Source organism: Tinamus guttatus, unplaced genomic scaffold (genome assembly GCF_059628265.1).
Source record: "Tinamus guttatus ecotype Peru unplaced genomic scaffold, ASM5962826v1 Tinamus_guttatus_pri_ptg000033l, whole genome shotgun sequence".
NCBI lineage: Eukaryota > Metazoa > Chordata > Aves > Tinamiformes > Tinamidae > Tinamus > Tinamus guttatus.
Window position 1 is genome coordinate 748,757 of NW_028288567.1, and position 21,689 is coordinate 770,445.

Here is a 21,689-nt window from a genome sequence, read left to right on the forward strand (position 1 = left end):
TATCTTAAGTTATTAGAACATCTTCACGTATTTGCAGTACTCTGAGCCTTACCATGAAAATCCTCAGTTAATATGGGGAAGGGGGAAAATAAGGGGACATTTTCACTCCAACTAAAGTTTATTTAAAAGCTGTGGTATCTTTCTATTAAGAGAAAAAAAAAAAGTCTTTGTAGACTAGACTACAACTAAAAAAAATCAAGTCATTGCTATATGGTAGTTATTGTCTCATTTATTGCTTTTTCTTACCTTTTGGCCACAGTGTGCAGAAATGTTGCTCAGAATTTGAAATAATATTTAATGCTATAGGTTATGAAAAGGAAATTCTTTCATCACAGTATAGTCAATTCATATTTATATAACTTTATTGTTTTCATAGTATTTTGATAGACATTTTAGAATCTCAAATAATGTCTGTCTGATGTCCATGGGCACAAGATATTTACATCAAATATTCCAAAATGTGTTTTCCTGAATCTCTCTATATTTTAAAAACAAATTTTTCTCTCTGTTCCTGGATGCCAATTTCAATGTTATGCCTCTTACACCGAAGAACTTGGTTTCATATGTAATATTTTTCCTATGTTTGCTTTACTGACAACTTCAGTTAAGCATAATATTCCCTGCCTGCTCTTTAGACTTTTCCATTCCTATGGATGGATTCCAGAAGCTGTTCCTGCATACTGCAGTATGGAGTGTATGGCAAAGACTTCCAAAAGAAAATAGAAAACAAAAGGAGAAAGGGGGCGTTTTCGCTAAATATTTGTTAACATTGCCACAGTGTTTGTGTTTTCAGTCTCATTCTGAAAGATAACTGTTTGCGTGATAAGTGCAGCAATGTTGTTAATCCCTTATCCACAGATTGTAAGCTAGAAGGTTGATCTACTTGGAGAGAATTTAGGGCTTGCACAGTTTCAGGGTCTACATATTTAGACCAAACTGTGCTTACTGCCTAGAGTGATATCCGATATTAAGACTACATCTGGAGCGTCCTAAATTTCATCTCCAACCCAGAAAGCTGCTATATGGAATTCAGCATTTGGAATCCCCTTCCTGAGTGTGCAGTTGGTGTCCAGCAGAGGCAGTGCAACTAGATTTATTTTTAACAGTTCTTTCCCTACCACTTGCCACTTGAAACAAAGGACAGGGGAGGCGGGGGAAAGAGTAGGGAAAGGGGAGAGAATTCTTATGATGTAACCTAAAGGCTTGCAGGGACTGATGAAGAAAGATGGAAAGAACACAAAGGCCAATGGTATTCCATTCATGCTGTATATCCCAGAAGTGCTGTATGCAGAGTTTTGATGGTGAAATGTTCAAGCTTTGTCATGTAGAAAAGAAAATCAGTTTCTTAGCTGAATGGGCAGCAAAATATTTTATAGCGGTCTAATGTTCATATTTTCATTAACTTTGTAGATTTCGTACATGAGCAAAAGTGTTGCTTTGACATTTTTGTGCCTAAGTTATTCTTACATATGAGAGACATCAAAAAATTAATCACATTTTCTTTGCATTTATTCCTTGTGTATTCCGTTCATTTCAGCTACTGCACACCTTTTTTTTTTTTTTCCCAACTCCAGTGAACTGTGTAATGCTGTGTAGTAAAATATGAGATCAAAAACTGAAATGTAATTGTTTGAAATTAACTTTGTGTATCCATAATCATGCACTCTAGGTTTATTTTCTGGGGAGTTGTATAACCACAGTTCCATCTATCTAGCTAGTGTTAGTGAGAAGCAAAGATGCTCATCATCAAAATCGTCCCAAGCACAAGATTATTCATGGTGCTTTTGCCACTAGCTTCAGTGACTGACCTAGTGTCTAACTTCTAGACACTGAGTATGTACCCTTTATTCGTCCAGGTAATAAAGAATTTATCTCTGAAATGCTGCTCCATGAATTAAATTCACTGCTTCACTTCTGTACAAAGGCTTTTTTTTTTGCCTTTGGCATTGAATAGCTCCTTGGTTGAGCAACTGTGTGGGAGGTGTTCAGAAGTTTGATAACGTGGCTCCAGGGAGTGCATTTTGACAGGAAAACATTGAAGGAAAGTTGGTCTACACTCCAGTTGACTGGAGCGAATCTGACTCAAAATATCCAAAGGTGTTTCTGAGATAGTATGTCTGAAATTCAAACCTGGAATTTTTGCCATGTTGTTTATGTGCTGTGTTTATTCATGAGCAGCTTATATTATCCATTACAACTATATATTTAGTACTCAAAGAGAGAATTTTCATCTATTCTCAGCAAACTGCATTCAGAGGATGAGAAGGACCCCTCCCCTAGATGAACTGCAGCCACCTCCATACCAGGATGATAGTGGTTCTCCTCATCTTTCATGTACACCCTCTGAAGTTGGAGATGGTAAATGTGAATTTTCCCAGTGCAGCAACAGTCCAAGGTGTTCCTATAAGTGCCCAAGTGAGGGAAGCACGGGGCATGAAATAGAAAGCTTCCATAATAAAGGATATGAAGAGGATGTACCAAGTGATAGCACAGCTGTCCTGAGTCCAGAGGTAAGTGAGAACAACTCAATGCTCTGAAACAAAAGGTGCAGTGAAACCTTTTGGAAGCTTTTTTTTTTTTTTTTTTCTCTAAAGATCAGTGTACAGAGGTATGAATGCTAATATCATAGCTCATTCATAAAAAATAGAGCTTGTCAGATAATATTACAGTAAGATGTCAGATTTTTCTTTACATTTATGACAATTTAACTTTGAAATAAATTCTCTAAAAGAGTGAATTATTTTTCTAAATCAGTCAGAAAAGTCAATTTCATTAAGAACTAAAATCAAAACTCTCTTTCTTTTGTCTAAATTTTCAAATAACATCAAGCCATGCAAATAAAAACATTATGCTGTTGGCAGCTTTCAAACTGAACACCCCATAAGAGAAAACTCATTTAATGGAGGGGAAAAAAATCACTTTTTTAACTTCGGCGTTTAAACACTTTAAAAAAGCATTGTAATAGAGATTTGGTCTATTTCCCTTTCTTTTTTAACTTTTTAACCCATGATGATATGTATTTATTTTTTATCACCAGAGAATCCTCCTTTCTCTGCTAGCATTTATTTTACTAGCTAGTCCTACAGAGCACTTAGCATCTCCTCTGGCACCTTTTTCTTTGCTGTGTGTTTAACAAGCAGGTCCTGCACTGACATCTATGGGTAAGTCTATACGAGTGACACAGCGCATCCTCGCGGGAAGTTTTGGGGTGCATGGTAGGAGCAGTCTTGATGTGCCAACAGCAGTTTCTCTCTTGGAAGACCTGTAGTTGGTGTTGGCCTTGGGGCCATTAATGCAACATCTGGAGGACTCACCTGCCAGGATGGCACGAAGTTGTCCAATTCTTAGCTGTGGGCATCTGCCTCATGATCACTTTGTATGAACTTCATTGCTGGTAAAGACACTGGGTATATATGGTCCCTGAACCGCAACAGATCTCAGCAGATCAAACTCTGCTCCTCCCTTTTTTGTCACAGTGGGCAATAATCTATATGTACCCAGTGAGAATGACAGTTGCTGCCTCTTTTTTTCATAGCCACTCAACAGCTTGTAAAATGAAGCTTGCAGAGGAGTCAATCCCCATAGGTACATAGCATCGAGTTTAAAATAAGAGCAAAACATTCGTGTATCAAAAAGGCTATATTCATTTGTAAAGCAACCATATTCTTGATAATGTGGAATAAGTTTGTTTTAATTATTTGAAATTACTTTTGGCTATTTCTTAACATTTAGTATTTCTTTTTTTAACCTGTATTTGTACATAATTTCTATTTCATTATTATCAAACTAACTGTTGTAAAAAACACAACAGATCACTATTTTATCCAACAATTAAAGTGACAGTTTCAGGATTGACATTGCTTAAGGAAAATTCAGAAAGCATGTTCAAAACAGACATGTCTTAACAAACACAGTTCTAATGGAATTATATTAATAAAGCCGTATTATTTTTTGGTACATACGTAGAGCCTTTGACTGCAGCGAGAGGTGCAAGCATTGTATTTTCTGTTTTCCATTCTTGCATCACGCTATGCACTCAATCACCATGCAGGTTTTAAAATTTTAAAGTATGTTTGTTCAAAATGTGGATACGCTCACACTAAAATCACCTAGTTTCATCTTGTAACAAATGTATATGCATTTTAATGTGGGGAACAGAAGAGCTCTTAAGTACAGCTTAATTTAATCCTGAATGGCATCTCGTTTTTGGCAGTATTGGTCAAGTAAAATCGTTTTGTTTTATTTTATTTTTAGTTTTATTTTATTTTATTTTATTTTTATTTTATTTTATTTATTTTTATTTTTTCTTAGGCCAGTGAGCCATTCATACTTTCAGTTTTTAATTACCTTGTTTAGGAAGTGAACAAAGATCACAGTTACTTCATGCTGCTTAGAGAAATCCTTATATTTCCATGCCAGATTTAATAATAGAATACAATAAATAAAGAAATAAAGGCTTTTTTTCCCCCCCTCCCTTCAGGATATGTCAGCTCGAGGATCATCTTCGCAGCTTCCTAAACCTTTTGATCCGGAGCCCGTAGCTAAATATGGCACTCTGGATGTGACTTTTGACTATGACTCACAGGAACAGAAGCTTCTGGTGACAGTCACGGCTGTCACAGACGTTCCAACGTACAGCAGGACAGGTGGAAGCTCGTGGCAAGTACACCTAGTTCTTCTTCCGATAAAGAAACAGAGAGCAAAAACCAGCATCCAGCGGGGACCGTGCCCTGTCTTCACAGAGACATTCAAATTTAATCACATCGAGTCTGAGATGATTGGGAATTATGCAGTTCGCTTTAGACTGTACAGTGTACGGCGCATGAAGAAAGAGAGGATTGTGGGAGAAAAGATTTTTTACTTAACAAAATTGAATCTTCAAGGGAAGATGTCAGTACCAGTGATATTGGAACCTTCTTACAATCTGTCTGTGAGTATTAAATGAAGCAGAATAAGAATGCAGTGATGTGCAGTGTCCTGAATTTTGTAAGAATACCGTATATATTTATAGAGTCATCACAACCACTGAGTATTTTTCGACAGTCATAGTGCAGTAATTGCAGAGATTTCTTGATAGCTTCTTCACGTACATTTTTTTTGCCTGCAAAAGCTGCCTATATTTTTGCTTTTAATTACTCAGAGATTTCCAGTCTATAAATACAGTGGTGAATGCACACATCTACATGCTAGACATATATGTGTATCATAGTAAATTCTTTACCATTCAATTTAAAAAAAAAAAAACACACTATGCTACTACTGCCTTCCATCTGCAGCAATTAAATCTTGTTTGCAATAGATATTTCCTCTCAAGGAAGAAAGACAGAAGAGAGGAATTTTGAGTGCAAAGCCATTTTTAATAACTTCAGATTAGAACTATGTAAATAATTAATTTCTGGTTTGGTCTGAAATGAAAAGTAATACTGTGAAAAGTAATTCCAATTTAAAAGGACTTTTTCCTTGCTTAACAATTTCTAATGAATAAAATATTTTAATTCCCCCAAATTATGTATTAAAATTATTAATTTTAAATATTTTTAATAAACAAAATTGATAATACTTCATGGCCAACTTAGGTATCACTATCAAGAGAGAGAAGATTTGGGTCTATGTTCACTTTACCCCATTGTCCAGTGGGAAGGGCAGCTGCCAATGATACAGGAGATTCCACATGAATCTCCCTTCTTCCCAAGGGAAATAAGTCACATCCCATATTGTCCAGGAGTCTGTGTTAATCCTGCAATCACTGTTACAGACAACTTTTGGCCTCTCTTTTTTTTTTTTTTTTTTTTTTTCCTTTTTTTAATAACCATTTAAGCACCATTTGTCCAGAAGGAAAATGCCTGTGGCTTTGTGGTCAGTGCTCCCTAGACTAGAAGGGCTTGAATATTAGTTACTTAGGAGCTGAATGTGTTCTAAATAATTGGCTTTTGGCAGGGAAGGAGGTGATATATTGAGGGCATCCTTCCATGCAGGGCTTTTTTTGTTTTGTTTTGTTTTTCTTTTGCTATAAAGAAAAGAAAAAGAAGAGGAAAAGAAAGGAGACACTTTTTCAGTTGAAGTGATACAGTTAAGATGGACTGAATTTGCAAATCGATTTGGGTAAGTTGAGGTGGCATTCTCATTGAATATAAATTATTGGCTAAAATAAATCAGACATTTTAAAAGACATGCAAAATAAAATGCCATTGTATTCAATGAGTAAAAGTAAATTAAACTTAATCAGTAAAAGTTGAGACCGAAGCATGGATCTAATGGAGGATCAATGTACAATAGCAGAGCTATTTTTTATGATTCCTTAAAAAGTGCAAATCAGTTTGAAGGACAGAGTGATTCACTTATCTAGCGTGAATATTCAGCATGCAGAGTTTGCTGATTCAAAAACCAGGAACAAAAAAATCTAATTTTACTTGCTAAATTTATTTTTTAGGGTCTGATAAAAAATTGACCAAAGTCAAAAGAGTCCAGTGTGTGGGTCAGGCCTTTGCTATATCCCCTATACGCACTCAGCTTTTTCTTGTGCTTGTGTGTATAACCAAATTCTAGAAGTCATCATGGAATAGAAGAAGGTTGTTTTTTATTTTTGGTGTTGGCAGGGGAAGGCAGATCTGTATTCCTCCCTTCTTTTCAGGAAGAAATAGAAAAGGGTGAGGAAAGAATATTGGCAGAAAGTGAGAAAGCTTTCCAGTGTGCTGCAACAGAGCCCATGCAGATTTCCCTTAGCCCTACCTATTGCTTGAAAGGAACCCTCATCGTCTCAATAGCTTTAATGGGCAGCCACCTTGTTTTGGAGTTAAGAAAACCAACTGCTAAGCTTCTGGAAATTCATACATAAATTCATTCATAAATGCCAGGCAAGATTTGCTTAACAGGAAAAGTATTGTTTTAATTGGGAGAGATACAACTATTCTAGTCTACTTGTTATTATAAAATCCTTGATTAGATACATTGTAAATTCAGAATTAAATTTACTTAGTTCAGTTGTAGAGTGTTTTATTGCTGGAAAGTGTTTATATTTGGTAGATTTTTTTAATGATTTTTTTGGTACATATAACAGGTGCCCCATTTTTTGCACTGCTTCTTGTTACATGAATTTTAATATATTAAATATACCTTCTGTCACTGAAACTTGCTAATCCACTGAAGCATCTATGCTAATCTTTTCTGCAGAAATATATTTTATGCAGGGGGGTTGGACTAGATGATCTCTAGAGGTCCCTTCCAACCCTAAGCATTCTATGATTCTATGATTCTATGATTTGCTTCTTTCTGTGCCTGGCACTAGCATTTTATTTGCTAATCATTTGCCTTATGGTTGTTTAAGAATAGTTTATATCCTTGCATCTTGTGCAAGTTTTCATTCTATGCTTCAGCCTCCTGCTTTGTGTATAGTATGGAGTTCTTGCATTAGCAGTCTATGTCCGTAGTCTTGTTGCCATTTGTCTTGGACAGCCCTTCACTAAATTGTTGTTCAATCATAAGAGGAGGTATTGGCATATACGTGTTGGTGCCTATATGCAAATAACACCTTTTTTCCCTCTTCAGTCTCCTTCCTTAAAACAAATTCCCATGAGTAATGAAATGCTTTAGGCTTGGCTTAGGCTTTAGGCTTGGTTTCCTTTGGATTTTTCCTACCTCTCCTCTGCCCCACTAGTCCCTGTTAACCCCTGCCTCAAACTCAAAATTTATCTTTTCCTGCTAAGCAAATGTAGTGATATCTGATTTTGCATTGCCAATAAGGGAATGTTTGCTGTAAAGAGTTAAATATAACTTTCTTTCTGCTGTTCTCCATTTCCAACATACTGAATTTCCCTACGATACGATTCCTAGAGCAAAAAATGGGTGAGGTAGACAGTCATATGTATTTAAAGGATTTTTTTTGTACGTCTTTGTTCATATCATATCTGGAGTTCCTGACAAATAATTACAGTTTCTTAAGTGGACTAAGGCATTTATGCCTGTAATTATAAAAATGCGCATTCGCTCTCTCTGTAGACTTTGGGGACAATGGTTAATCATCTGGGATTGCACTGTTTGCACGTTATGCTTAAGGAATTTGTTCCATATTACCCTTTATACATGACATATCTTCAATATTCTTTCTAATGGATGTGTGTTAAGCCTTCTTTTTTTTTCTTCTTTTTCTTCTTTTTTTCTATATTTCTCAGCTAAAAAAAAAAAAAAGCTTTTCTGAAATGGCTTTTCTTTCAGGGAATTCTTTATTCATTATAGAGCAGAGCTGTCAGGTTTTGTGCAAATGCTAATATTTTACACCTCTGGTGATTTTACTATTGTGCTGCTATGGTATGGTCCATTCAGCGTTGTATTTGGAAGACTAAATATTAAAATTCCTATCTTTACTCAACAATAACGTATCTTTACTCAGCAGTGAGTACCAGTATGATACGTTAAAACAACTAAGGAAAAAAGAACTAAGGCTTTTCTAACAGACTCACATGAAAGGCTTTGTTCCTGATTTTATATAATTGAAATTATATAAAATGAAATTGGTTGCTATGTGATGATGCATAAGTGCTTTTATTTTGTTCATAAAAATTAAGTCTGATTAAGTAAGGGGCAGTTAACTCCAAACGCCGAAACGGATGCCTACGTCTTGGGCGTAGCTTGCTGAGCAGCGGTGTATGACGGAAACGATCAGTAGCAGTGCTTGGACACATTAGGAAAAATGACTTCTCTGAAGAAAATTATTAAATGATTGGTTCCTGAGGCTGCAAGGGAACCTGGCAGCGTTTGGCACGTGAAGCAGTGTCCGTCCCCGCCTTGGGTCACTCGCGCTGCGCGGGAAAGCGCTTCCTGCTGCCTCAGAGCCCTGCAGGCAGCAGCGGCAGCGTCGGCCCCGGGTGGCGGCTGCTTCAGCCAGCTGGGTGCCCCTGAGCACCCTCCTGTCTCCTGGCAAGAGGAGTATTAACCCCTGCTTCACCTGGGTGAGATGGGGGCATGAAGAAAAACCAACAAAATCCTGTGGTTATCGTGCTCTAGAGCCAGTTATCCATCTGCACTTGGGTCTTACGGATGCAGGTTCCAAGAACTCAAGTGTAGTCTGACTCCGCAAGGACCTATCACTCCATGAGTTTAATGGCCTCAGTTAAAAATTTGTTTGCCTTTCAAATCAGCATTATTTGCTTTTCCTGTTTTTTTTTTTTTTTTTTTTTTTTTTCCTCCTGGTTTTGTCTCAGAATTCAAGCCAAATTGTAGCATGCAGTTAGTCTGTTCATCCAAGAAGCACTTGATGAGGCATTGACACGGCGAGAATATTTCACTCCCACACAGAGTAACCTTGATATTTTCAGAGATTAGTTTTAGACATTTGTCCAGATTTATTTTTATGGACAGGGCTTTTCTAAGGGGACTGCTGCCATCCTGTCCATCAGGAGCAAAGTGGTTGGCCAGTTTCTGCAAATGCTGCTTGTTTTCGATAACTCATTACTGCCGTGGAGGTGAGGAAGTGAAGAATTGAAAAGCATCTCAAGAGTGAGCTGGCCAGAACCACTACAACGTCTCCTCAGCTGGTGTACAGAAATTCCTGTCAGTTGTTTGAATGAATTTAAGATTTGAATGGAATTAGGGATGTTTTATATAAGTTTTGGTGGTAAGTTAAAGTTGGAATATAGATGTTTCTAAGGTTTTTATCCCTTGACTGTGGTTAATGAAAGCCTAATATTTTTCATCTGATCTTCATTTTTCTGGTGTTCTGCCTGTGGCAAAACAACTTGTTTTTTAAAAATACAGAAACTTTTGAGAGTAAAAAGCAAGGCAGATCAGAAGCTTTTGGTGAAAAATGATCATTTTATCAGTTGTTGAAATAATCTGATTTTAAGCTACATTAATAATAGTTTAGTAACTGAAACAATACATACTTGGTGTGAATAACACCATTAATGTTGAATATATTTTATCTCAGAAGTATTTTAATTTGGAAGTTCTGAATACAAAATTCTAGCAACTGTTAAAGTGTAGCACTTTACACAAACTATGTTTTGTTTCCTAACCTGAAGTTACATAATGGGAATATTATTAGGGTGTTTAGTTTCATGACTGTCATTTAGTTTGACTTAATAGTATAAAGTGCAAGTGCATGAGTAAAAATGCACAGTATACTTAATTGGGACCTGCATCAAGGAAACTGTCACACATAATTACCTCCCTTAAATAAGGATGCCTTCTGGAGCTTGAATCTTTGTGAGGCTACATAAAAGTGTATATGTTTGAATGTTTGCAATTTCAGATTATTAGTTTAAAGCAGAATACTAATGCTATGCATTCTCTTAATTTTATTGTGCGGGAATGTCAACTACAAAAGGATTGGAATTTCCTTCCTAATCTTTTAGGAAGATAGCTTTGCAGTACTGTTGTGTTTCTTTAACAAAACCTAATCTTTTAACAGGAGCGTCCAGATGGACAACCAATTAAAATAAGTTATTTACAATATAAAATTCTAAAAGCTTCAAAATGAGAATGAAATGTAGTACACAAAGAAATCTTCTAAAAGCCGGCCTTGTTTCATGTTTGTTTCTCCATTTGATTGCTATTTAGCAACAGTCTTTGCTAAACTAGTGAAAATTATTATCTCAAATGTTTTTAACATTCTTACAAGGTTCATGTAGCTAAATATTTTTCCACTTATGCAGAAAAGGACGTTAATGCTATTGTCACTAAGTAGAAATCAGTGCCATACATACATGCATATGGATAACTCTCAAAAAAAAATTAACTATGGTAAGTTATTTTCATTAAGTATATTCGTTAATTAAGGTGTATTGTCTTCCTTAAGTTATCATGTACACTCAAAGTTGCTCTCTTAAAACCGAAATTGCTCTCCTGGAGGGCATGAAAAAGTACATTTCTACATGTGTAGTTTTTCATATTGGTAGACACACAGTTATTATTTTTGGTATCCGTATTCTTATTAGAGTTGCTGTTGTATTGTGCAGAATTGTGAAAAGCCATATACTTATTTAAAAAGTTATACCTTTAAAAACAACTGCATGATATTTCTTGCAAATATTTATATATATAAGGGATATCAGTTGTTCAATTTAGGGATTATTTTGTTATATGACTATCATGTGTTTGCCGACTTCTCGTTTTTGATTAGCTCAGTCCTCACAGTAGGTGTGGGAAGTAGAATCACCATCCCACATGTGATCAACTGAGGCAAAAACATACGGTCATAGAAACATAAAAGCACACAGTGTATGAGGATACGAGTGGGATCTAGGTGCCAGAATTCAAGACTGTAGAACTCCATTCTTTGACATTCCTAATTATTTTGCGTGCCTCTGTTTTCAGCACTAAGTTCTTTGCGTGTTTGAAAATCTGTGTCGCGGGAAGCGGCTCAGTAGCTTTCTCAAACACAGCCCGTGAAGCACCCAGGTTCAGTTCCCTCCCTGGGTGTCTGTCAGCCTGCCTGGAGCCTCTGCTGTGCTGGGGGTGCCCTCGTCACCTCCACGTTCTGCCGAGGCTTCACTGTTCAGCCCTGGCTTGGCGGTGGAGAGGGGTGAGAACCTCTGTCTAAAATGCTGGATTCGGTTCCCGCTTTCACCCATTGGGATTCGCATTTGCCTCCCGAAGTAAAAGGAAGTAGCGAATAAAAAGTTCAGTAAGAGACAGTGGTATAACATGAACATGTTAAATTCTAGAAAGACATTTTAATGATTAACATGCTGTGAACCAAATTTCTATTGCTAAAGGATTGTCACCAAGGTTTCACTTTTCCTAAGTATATTTTGAAAAAACAAAACAAAACAAAAAAACAGAAGTGGGTGTTCTTGTTTTTTAAAGCCTGTGAAGGCAGGGTTTTAACCTGTGCTATGAGGGAAATGAACTTTCAACTGCTCTCAGAGAATACCCATTTTATTCCCTGTGGTTAACTCCAGTTGACTTAACAGCAGAATTAGAACTAGAACTTCAGGGTATAGAAAAATAACAGTAGGAGATGAATATGTAAGTAACACCTGCTGTTTCCATGGAATTATAGTGAAGACAAATAAATGCATTTTACATACATTATAATTGTTGCAAATATAGGAGCCTCTGTTTTTAGTGAGTAGGAAAAAAACATCATAAGAGAATATTTCTTGTATAGAAGTTTGTTCCCTAGGTAGTACATGCAAAGAAGTCCTCATGGACAATATTTTGGAGAATTAGAAATCTATTTTGTGTAGAATGTAATGCATATTACTGCTATAGTCCAGTGAAATGCACTGACTCATGTAAGTGTTAATCCAGTAAAATCAGGTTAGCTGTGTAGAAAAGTATTGACCTGTGGTGTTATATATAGGAAGGGTTTAGGTCAGTAGGGCAAACTCTTTGTTACAAATCTGAAAATTAAAAATCGGTAATGCACAACAGTATCAAACTGGTATCATGAAGAGCTTTTTATCTATTTCGTATGCATGTTTACTAATGAGAGGATTTTTTTGTCATTGTTAAATTGCAAGAAATAGATTAGAGTTCTAGATTTCTATATCCTGGAGGAAACCTAAAGTGCTCATCTAGTTCAGCTCCCTGCTGTGCCACAAGATCATCGATACCTTGACAGTTGGTCACAGTTTTTCTGAAAAATCTGCAGCTAAGACTGCAAAATTTCTCGCTAGACTGTTTCAGTAGTTCACTGACCTTAAAAGATTTTTGCTGAAATGAAGCCTTAGTCTTCTTTTCTGCATGTTAAAATACATGTACTGTTTATAGAGGAAGAAAGTGAAGAGTTGCAAAAAGAAACTTAGGTATACAGATTATTTCAAGGAAGTAGGTAACTTTAATATTCTGTTTTCACTGTGGGTAAGGTATTATTTATTCTGAAAGTGGCCTGCATGTAGTTTTACAGGTAGCTTGCAATATTGTTACGAGATTAAAGCTTCATTTAATGTAAGTGTATTTGTCTTGTACCAGTTAGCAATTTTCATTTTTGCAGTCGTTTTTACAATGTGAAACGTGATCAGGAAGCTTACAGTTTGGGCAGATAACAATGTAACAACTTTTCTTGAAAAGTTTGTTAGCCCTCTCTCTTCTTGAATATTGTCTATGTAAAAGAAAAAAAAACTCCTAAACTGAGACCCGAAATGTTTCTGTTATAAATCTGGATGCAGCTTTTGGGCTTAGCAAAATGTCAGGTTATTTACCAGCAACTGAGGGTATCACAGAATACCTTATTTAAAACAACAAAACAGCTAGATTTCTGCAATCTGAGCAATGAAGTCTGCGCTGGGAAAGTATTTTTGAGAAGACATCTAATATGTAGTATCCCTGATTTTATCTTTAGGTCCTGCAGTGAGAAGTCTTTATTCTACAGTGATTTTTTTCGAAGGGAACATCTGATAACTGTGGTAGATAATTGTACTTGCTATGCTTAAAGTCACTTGACTCGCTCTTTACAGGCAGCGGTCATTCGGATACCAGTGCGCTCTCATACCAGTATCCTTGAGTTCCCTTTCGCTGTGGCAGTCTCTGGAGCTGGTTTACCCCAAATGTCCAATCCCTCAGCTCCTGCTCTCATATTAAGCGGAAAACCGCTGTCAGAAATCCCCGTCGGTGCTGGATTCCTCCCTTAATCCTCTCTTCCTTGGTGTTCTCTCTGGGTGATACAGTGAGAATGCATGGAAAATCTGAATTTTCTGGAAGCTCATATGATGGAAATTAAAGCATCATTTGCTCGCTGCTAGCATATAACGTTCTGCCTTTCCTGCCCAAGGCAAAGGGTCTATTATAATTCTGTATCCTTGGATCAATTAAATTCCTTGTAAGATAATATATTCTAGACAGCTAGACAGAGTAAGTTTTCGTCTTTTTGCACGTGTTCTACCATTCTACTGCTCCTAAATTCTAAGTCTAGAGAAAAACCTTTACAAAGGATGAATAAGAATTTCCTGGACTTTATTATCCTCGGAGTTTCAGTTTTGGAAAGTAAAGGATCCAAAGTTTAATGTGCCCAGAGATGCTAACAGACTGTGTCTTATCTTACCATTGGCAACAACTAGGGATTGTAATGGCTGCTTTTCATTTCCTTCTTTTACCTGAATAATGAAGCAATGGAAACACAGAATTAAAAATTGTTTTAATTCCAGACTGTATTAGTCTTTGTTGCCTCTAGCATGTGTGAACTGAGTATATATTAAGGAAGTACATTTTATATTGATTGATGGAATGGAACTTCTGTCAGTCACTTATTTTCCTGATTTTCTATGTGTTACAACAAAAATTGACTTCCCAGTAACTTTGTGGTATAAAACACTCAGAACTTTTTCTCTGTTTACAGGGCTGTGACTCTCAAATGAGCATGTCAGAAGTGTCCTGCAGTGAAAGCACCTCCTCTTGTCAGTCTCTGGTGCATGGCTCAGCTCCAGAAATCCTCATTGGCCTCCTTTATAATGCCACAACTGGAAGATTATCAGCAGAAGTGATAAAAGGCAGCCACTTCAAAAACTTGGCAGCAAACAGACCACCCAGTGAGTGAAAATCTTTTTTCATCCTAATGCTTTAGAACTGGTGAGGCTCTCAATAGCGGGGACGTCAATGCTATCATTTAGGCTTACCCAGGCAAAATGAAATAGAGCACTCATCAACTAATCTGTTTCATGTTTTATATTTCTAGTTGACTGGGAAATAGCAAAAATCTAAAATTCCAAATATTAATTGCAAGTTGACAAGACTTTTAATTTTTCATGATAACTGACTAATAAATTACTTTTATTGTAATAATTAATTGCTAAATTACTAATGCCTCATATGACAGGTCAAGAATAAAAAGTTGCAGTGTTTAAAGAGAAAGTATATGCCAGCTAATAACTGATATAAACACAGTGAACAGCTCTTGCTCTTCCTAGGGAAGTTGGTAGTGCAGTCTTTAATTGCACATGTATGAAGGTAATATAAGTAGTTTGGCAATGTCAGAGAAGGCAACATAGAACTCAGTTGTGACTTTTGGCATATATAGTACACAGAAGGAAGTTTCATCATCAGAAGGGACTTAAACTGAGTGTTCAAACATTCATTCAAACACACATTTGTCTGAAATATCTGTGAACTTTGTATACTTCTAAATTTAAGCCAGATGGAATATGTCGCATGCATAGAATATTCTTACTCTGTAATTCCTTGCTATAGGCTGAGAGAGTCTAGTGATGAGGGAAAGCAGGAAGTGCTTTCAAGATAATCAGTCCGATTTACATAAATTGTAGCCAGACCAACTGCTCTTGGTTCTATCGGGAAGCTCAGGGTTTGGGCTCTCTTCCTGTGTTTTTAACACCCACATTTCTGTAGCATCAGTAGGTTACCCAACAGGCGGCCAACATTGTAAAAGTGGTTTGTGCATCTGACCTTGTCTTCAGACTTTAGCAGTGAGCCCCGCAATATGAGACAGATCATCTTTCCTTCTTAACCCATGTTTTGTTCTGTTCATTAATTACATTTGGTTTGGCCTTGCTCTGCTTTCGTTTTTTGTATCCTTTTCACTCTGACGGAGCCAGACTTTGTTAACGTGGCTAGAGAAGGAAAGACAAAGAAGAATCCGAGGTGCTTCTGTATAATTAGGGAGCTGCTCCAAAGTCACCTGTTTGAAGCAATGGAGAAAGCTAGAAAGGCTCCATGACTCCATAGCAGGGGAAAGAATGAAAGGAAAAGATCTGGAGAGAAGGGGCTGCAGAGATGAGAATGCATTGTGGGGATGTAGCAGCTTCTCTGTGTGCCCTCCTTCCTACAGAAAGGAGACTCAGGCACGTAGGGTTGGTGATGGAATGCTTGACCAAGCCTGTAGTTTGGACTGTCAGTGCTCCCTGACAAAACAAACCCTTAGGAGAGCTGCCAAGCACATGCAGAGCTCCAGTTTTGTTTGCTTCCTGAGAAACTACCTGGAAAGGGCAGCAATTACTTTTTTTCCCATAAGTGATCTTTTCTGTATCCCAGAGGTTGCAAGCCTATGCAAGTAGTGTGGAATGTTTTTGAAGCAAATACATATCGAATCCTACATTTCCACTTCTTGATAGTGTATACTCCCCTCCCCTTGCTTATACGATATGTTGTACCTTATCAAGGAGCTCAGTGCAAGCAAACTGGCTGACTTCTGTACACAATCAGAGCCGATGTTAGAATGCCTCTTGGTTCCTCTGCGTGACAGTTACTGTTATGTCCGAGAAAAGAAGTAGATTTTACTACAGACTTATTCTCATGACCAAGACCAGCACTGTTTGAGAAGTGAGGTATTACAGTCATGTCATGTAAATGATAAAAGCTAAGGCCAAAAGCAGTATGTATTTATAGGATTAGTTTTCAATTCAATGATTTTTCATTTTGTTGCATTTAGTATATGGAGTATAAGTACTGTGTGCAGTTTTTCTAAATATGCTGGAGTTTGCATGAAAAAGTATGAGGTTTGATAAAATGGATACAGTGAATTTTACCTAGTCTTTTATAACCTAACCATTTGCATGGTTCTTTATATGTTCAGTGTGCTTTAAAACCCAGTAGCTATTAGTGATAAGATATCCCACTATGTAAACAGTGTAATTTTTGTTAAAGATTACACGAAAACTGCACAAAAATTTCATTTCATTAAATTTTACCCAACAATCCTTTTGTTCAATCCTTTTTCTGATCTCTGCTGCTGAGGTTTTGTGTTCTGCCGCTCCTGTGAATAGTGTTTCCTCTTAAACTTTAACCTTTAATCCTCTCTCACCCAACTATTGACATCTGGTCATTATTTCTTTTACTGCTTTCCACCCCCTGTTGTCAGACGGACTGTTCTGTTGTCTAAAACACTTGATAGGTGGACAGGTTTATATAATCCGAGGTGAGTTCCTGTAGAGACTAACTGGATGTTGTCTTTTTCATGCAAAAGAAAACTTGCCAGCAGTAAAGCTATCCACAGCTGCCTACCATATTGGTTTACAAAAGTATATGTTTATTATCTGTGGCACTCTTTAATGCAGAAGCTGCATTATCTCTGAGTATGGATGATGGGATTTCAGTGTACCTGAGCAGTGAAAACATGCAGTGAGACTCCAGGCTCTTAAAAACTTTATTCATTAACTTGAAGGAATCAGTTTTCTTAAGGTTTTCTACAATTGTACGTTTCTTAAAATCAATTACACCTTTGTGAAATGCACAGTAACATGGCTTGATGATTCTAGTCAAATAAAAAGCTTTAAAAATAAGAGTGTGTATCCAAAGACTGAAATTTGGAGTATGCTAACCATGTACTTGCATCGACTTCTTAAGTGTACTTCCATACAAGCAATGTTTTAAACAACAATATTAAATTAAGCAAAACATTTTTTTCTCTTTAAAGACATATTAAATGCCTTTATCATGAATTTAGGACCTAAGAGATTTGTTCTATTGTGTAAGCCTCCGCCTTTAAATACACTTGGCTATGTTTGGCTCTTGAATATGAGTAAAATAATTAAAAAAAAGTGAGAAACCACATCCATGCAGAGATTATTATTAAGCATTCCATTCTGGCTGCGTTGATATTATCGCTACACATCAACGTTGTTGTTTTTTCTCTTGATTAGTTGTCTTCATTCTTCTTTGTTTATTCTTATTCTCTGAGAGTTCAGTGGTTTGCTTTACGGTGTTGTGGCTAGTTGGAGCTTGCTAAGTGTTAATGCAATTTAAGTTTGCTTAGAACAAGTAGGGGGTGATAGGAAGAAGGATTATGGGGTATACCTTTAACCCACTTACCTAGTACAGAAGCTAGTTAAGTTGTTATCATGCTTGTAATATTTTGCTTTTGTCATCTTTTTCATGTGTCTAAAGTAAGCTATGTTCAATCACCCTGGTATACACCATATCCTTATATAACATCTCATTATCTAACACTTTTATCTAAGATATCTGACATTCTAAAATGTGCTCTGTTTTGTAGATACGTATGTTAAATTAACACTGCTGAACTCCATGGGGCAAGAGATGTCCAAATGCAAAACATCAATCCGTCGAGGGCAGCCAAATCCAGTATACAAAGAAACCTTCGTTTTTCAAGTGGCCCTGTTTCAGCTTTCAGATGTGACACTCATACTGTCTGTATATAATAAACGCAGCATGAAGCGAAAAGAGATGATAGGGTGGATTTCCTTAGGTCTTAACAGCTCAGGAGAAGATGAACTCAATCACTGGACTGAAATGAAGGAATCTAAAGGACAACAAGTATGTAGATGGCACACTTTACTCGAATCCTAATGGATGGATGGATGGTGCAAAGTACAGTTGTGGTTTAAGGGAGTTTTGTCTTTTGAGATGATCATCGTTTGGTCACAATCAAGAGATTTTTTTGTGGAAGTAAAAATTGAAAATTGAAGTCAACATTCCGTCTTGAAGAGTGCACAACATGCAGAACAGAGCGATTTAATACATCATCTTTGCATAGTGTCAGACACGCTTTGTTGGTGTCACAGAACCCTTACTTTACACAAATATGCTAGCAGTCCCTCCCCCATCCACCCGAGGCTGTATTGGTTTGGGTTTGTTTTGTGTTTTTCCATTCTGAGATATTTTATGTAAGACTCTCCAAATTAATGTAAGTTCCTCCTTGTGTTCAGTTTTTTTTTTTTAGTCTCATACTTGTAGCTTCCAAACCGCCTGCATTCAGATAAAGGGTCAATAATTTGCACTATGAGAAAAACTTGTTGATCTGTATAGCAAAAAAGAAAAATAATAACAAAAAAATGGATAAGAACATTTAGTAATATAGAATATATGAATATACTGTTGTTTTACACTGAGTTTATTTCCAGGAGCTTAATGCAACTAACTTTTCATTTTTAATATGCAGTTGGTTTGAAAAATTTTAGCATTGGGGCATCATGTGAACTTTGACATAAATTAAATGTTTTTTCAATCTGTGACAGGAATGAGCTCTGTATATGGCGTAAACTGGGTTTTTCCCTCCTGCCTGTACTTCTGCCTAATCCAAAGAGACCAGATGATTAGTCTGGTCCCTTCCAAATCTCCTTAGACAGGTTGTACTGTAAAACTGTGTAACTTTCTGTTGAAAGCACTTCCTGTATTCATGTATTCCAATGTAGGAAGTCACAGAGGACGACTTTACTAAGATGTCTTTTCATTAAATGAATTGATATGAGTTTCTCTAGAATGTCAGGAGGTAGGTCAAAAGACTGTGAAGAAGTGGCAGCTGCTGAGCTACTCAGAATAAACAACTTTGGTTGAAGTGGCCATCCCCTTGAGCCACTTAGGAACTATTTTAGGGATTGCTGTATGGTGTTTAGTGGAAGCAGAGGGAAGACCAGGAGTTAGAACCTTTCTTCTCAGAGAAGAGAACATCAGCAAGTAATTTTTTTTTTCCCAGTAACTTGCCAACAGTTGAATGAACGCTCACACCCAAAAAGCAATTTGCTTTGCCCACGTTCAGGTTGGGAGCTGCAGCTTTGCCGGGACGACACAGCTGCAAAGGAAGCCACATTATCACGAGAAGGTTTGCCTTCAGAAACCCCACAGCTTCTGCCGACGTGAGCAAAGCAGCTGTGCTTCTGAGGTCCCCCTTTGGCCCTAGCACTTTGACTATTGGCACACTTACCTTGCTGACTGCCAGGTCCTGTTCAGGTTACTGAAGTTGTGGATTATCAGGTAAATGCTTTTTAAAAGGCTTCCCAATTCATTTCATGTAGTTATAAGTTTCATTTAATTGTTGGTGTATGGAAAGTAAGCAAATCTATATTTCTTATAAATAATGATGTCTTACTAATATGAGAATTCAGTGGCTATTGCAGTGCTTCTGAGTAGAAGAGTGTAATTTTGATTTTTTTTTTTTTATTTATTTTCTTACTTTGTGTGTGCGTGTGTGTGTGAATTAGTGGTACTCTCGAGTATTCTCATTAGGACAAATGTTTTTCTCTTGAATTTCTTTATAATACCTTTCAACAGTCCTGGCTTTAGGGTATACGGGCAAGTACAGTGAGACTGCAGACAGTGAGTTTATTATAGTAAAGGTATTTAATATGATACTCCAATTCTCACATTACTAACAACTTCACAAGATCATTTTTAAAAGATATTATAATTCCACTTCCTAGTTTATTTGGTGCCTTTGGAGGGTTTATTTGGAGAACCAGGTTTTCAGTTTTTATTGATTTAGATCAATATTTAGATTTGATTTAGATCAATTGATTTAGATTTAAAATACCTTATTATATGGCTTGTTTTTTGATATTGTACTATTGCTTCATTTGCAGAAGCCTTATCTACTGAATAGATATGATTCTAACTTTCTTTAAGCAGAAATTGTCTTACACTAATATAAGCTGTGAATTTCAGTCCTTTTTGCTAGCCAGGTTGTGAAACGAAATGTGAAGTGTAGAATTTAATAAAAATCAACATTAATTTTATAAGCATGAGTCAAATGCCTGAGCCTAAACTGCCATTAAAGGCAGATCTCCAACAGATACAGAAGGACTTTTACTCATTTTCTTTGTGGCTGTTGGGATGCTACTTAGTAAAACTGAAAGTTGTGTGTTAATAGCTGACTCATATAGTTTTTCTTTATAAAACAGTGTGCAGTACTTAACAAGTCCTGAGCAAACTGTTTCAAGTGGAGGGTTAATTTTCCAATCAAGTCAATTTGGAAGGCGCAGCAGGTAACTTGTGACAGAATCCATGCTCAACTTAACAGTGTCATGACTTGGATTTCAGTTCGTAGGGTGCAATACTTCAGTTTTACGTGCTAATCATTCACATAAGACAGGGGTATCTTAACTTAGACACAGCAGATTTATAACAGCCTTTTGTATTTGGGATGTATTTGGCAGATTTCTATATCACGTGTCTTTTCCTGAGGTATCTAGATTCAATTTGTGCTTTACAAAAAATAGTATGGCTTATATGGATTTGTACTGTACAAAGGTAGAAATGAATGTATGAAGGATGGAAATGAAAGTATAATTTTAGGCAGTAAAATAAGGGTTTCCCATGCAAAAACAGTCACACTAGTTATTGGAATTTGCTATAGGATTTTTATGAATTATTTACAACATGGCAGCCATTTTGTTTTACTTGTTGCTTTATGCAAAACTACTCTCTATTTTAAATCTGCCTTTAGATAAAGTCTTGTTAAACCCAGCATCATGGTTCATGCATAGAAGTTTAGTGGGGAAGGTTATGTACTCAGTTAAGTCTCAAGCATGGAGCAGGCTTCATACAAGACAAATAATGGAGATGGCTCGAGGCATTTGTTTTCCTCAGAATGGACAGTGCTGCTTTTTTATATTTTTTGTTACTTTCATTCAAAAGTACAATTATTACTTGGAAGATCTTAGCAGATTATTTAACTGCTTCTCTGCGTGCCAAGGTACCATGTAAAGGCTATAATTCTTGAATCTGTTTCCTGCCTGATAACATAGCCTTAAATTATTGTAGAACAATCAAGTTCTTACAGATTCTTTACTTGAAAATATTTCATCCTTTCTGCATATGATCTATTTGGATTAAAGTCTAGAACGCTGCACATTGCTCTTCTCAAAGGTACCTCTTAGAGAATAATAGAAAAAGTGGTGGGTTCCATTTTTGCTCTGTGGTAACGGCGAGACCGTGGTCCGGCAGGCGAACGTGAAGCGCGGTGCAGCCGCCTGAGATCCCGCTGCGTGGGAAGTATGACGTAAATTCCTAGTCTAATGAAAATCCTTCAACCTCATTGATAACAACAAGATTTCAAAATATGGTGA

At 36.7% G+C, this 21,689-nt stretch overlaps 1 protein-coding gene across 2 annotated transcripts in view; it reads left to right on the forward strand.

Moving 5' to 3' along the window:
* SYT14 (synaptotagmin 14) overlaps nt 1–18,453 on the forward strand; it is a 43,038-nt gene extending 24,585 nt beyond the window's left edge. For both annotated transcript variants that reach the window (XM_010223830.2, XM_088531669.1), the window contains exons 3-7: nt 2,242–2,510; nt 4,481–4,930; nt 14,276–14,465; nt 16,748–16,804; nt 17,882–18,453. In XM_010223830.2, the coding sequence (XP_010222132.1) occupies nt 2,242–2,510; nt 4,481–4,930; nt 14,276–14,465; nt 16,748–16,804; nt 17,882–18,195 (1,280 nt within the window). In that variant the 3' untranslated portion in view covers nt 18,196–18,453. The remainder of the gene's footprint in view (nt 1–2,241; nt 2,511–4,480; nt 4,931–14,275; nt 14,466–16,747; nt 16,805–17,881) is intronic.
* The last annotated feature ends 3,236 nt before the right edge of the window (nt 18,454–21,689 follow it).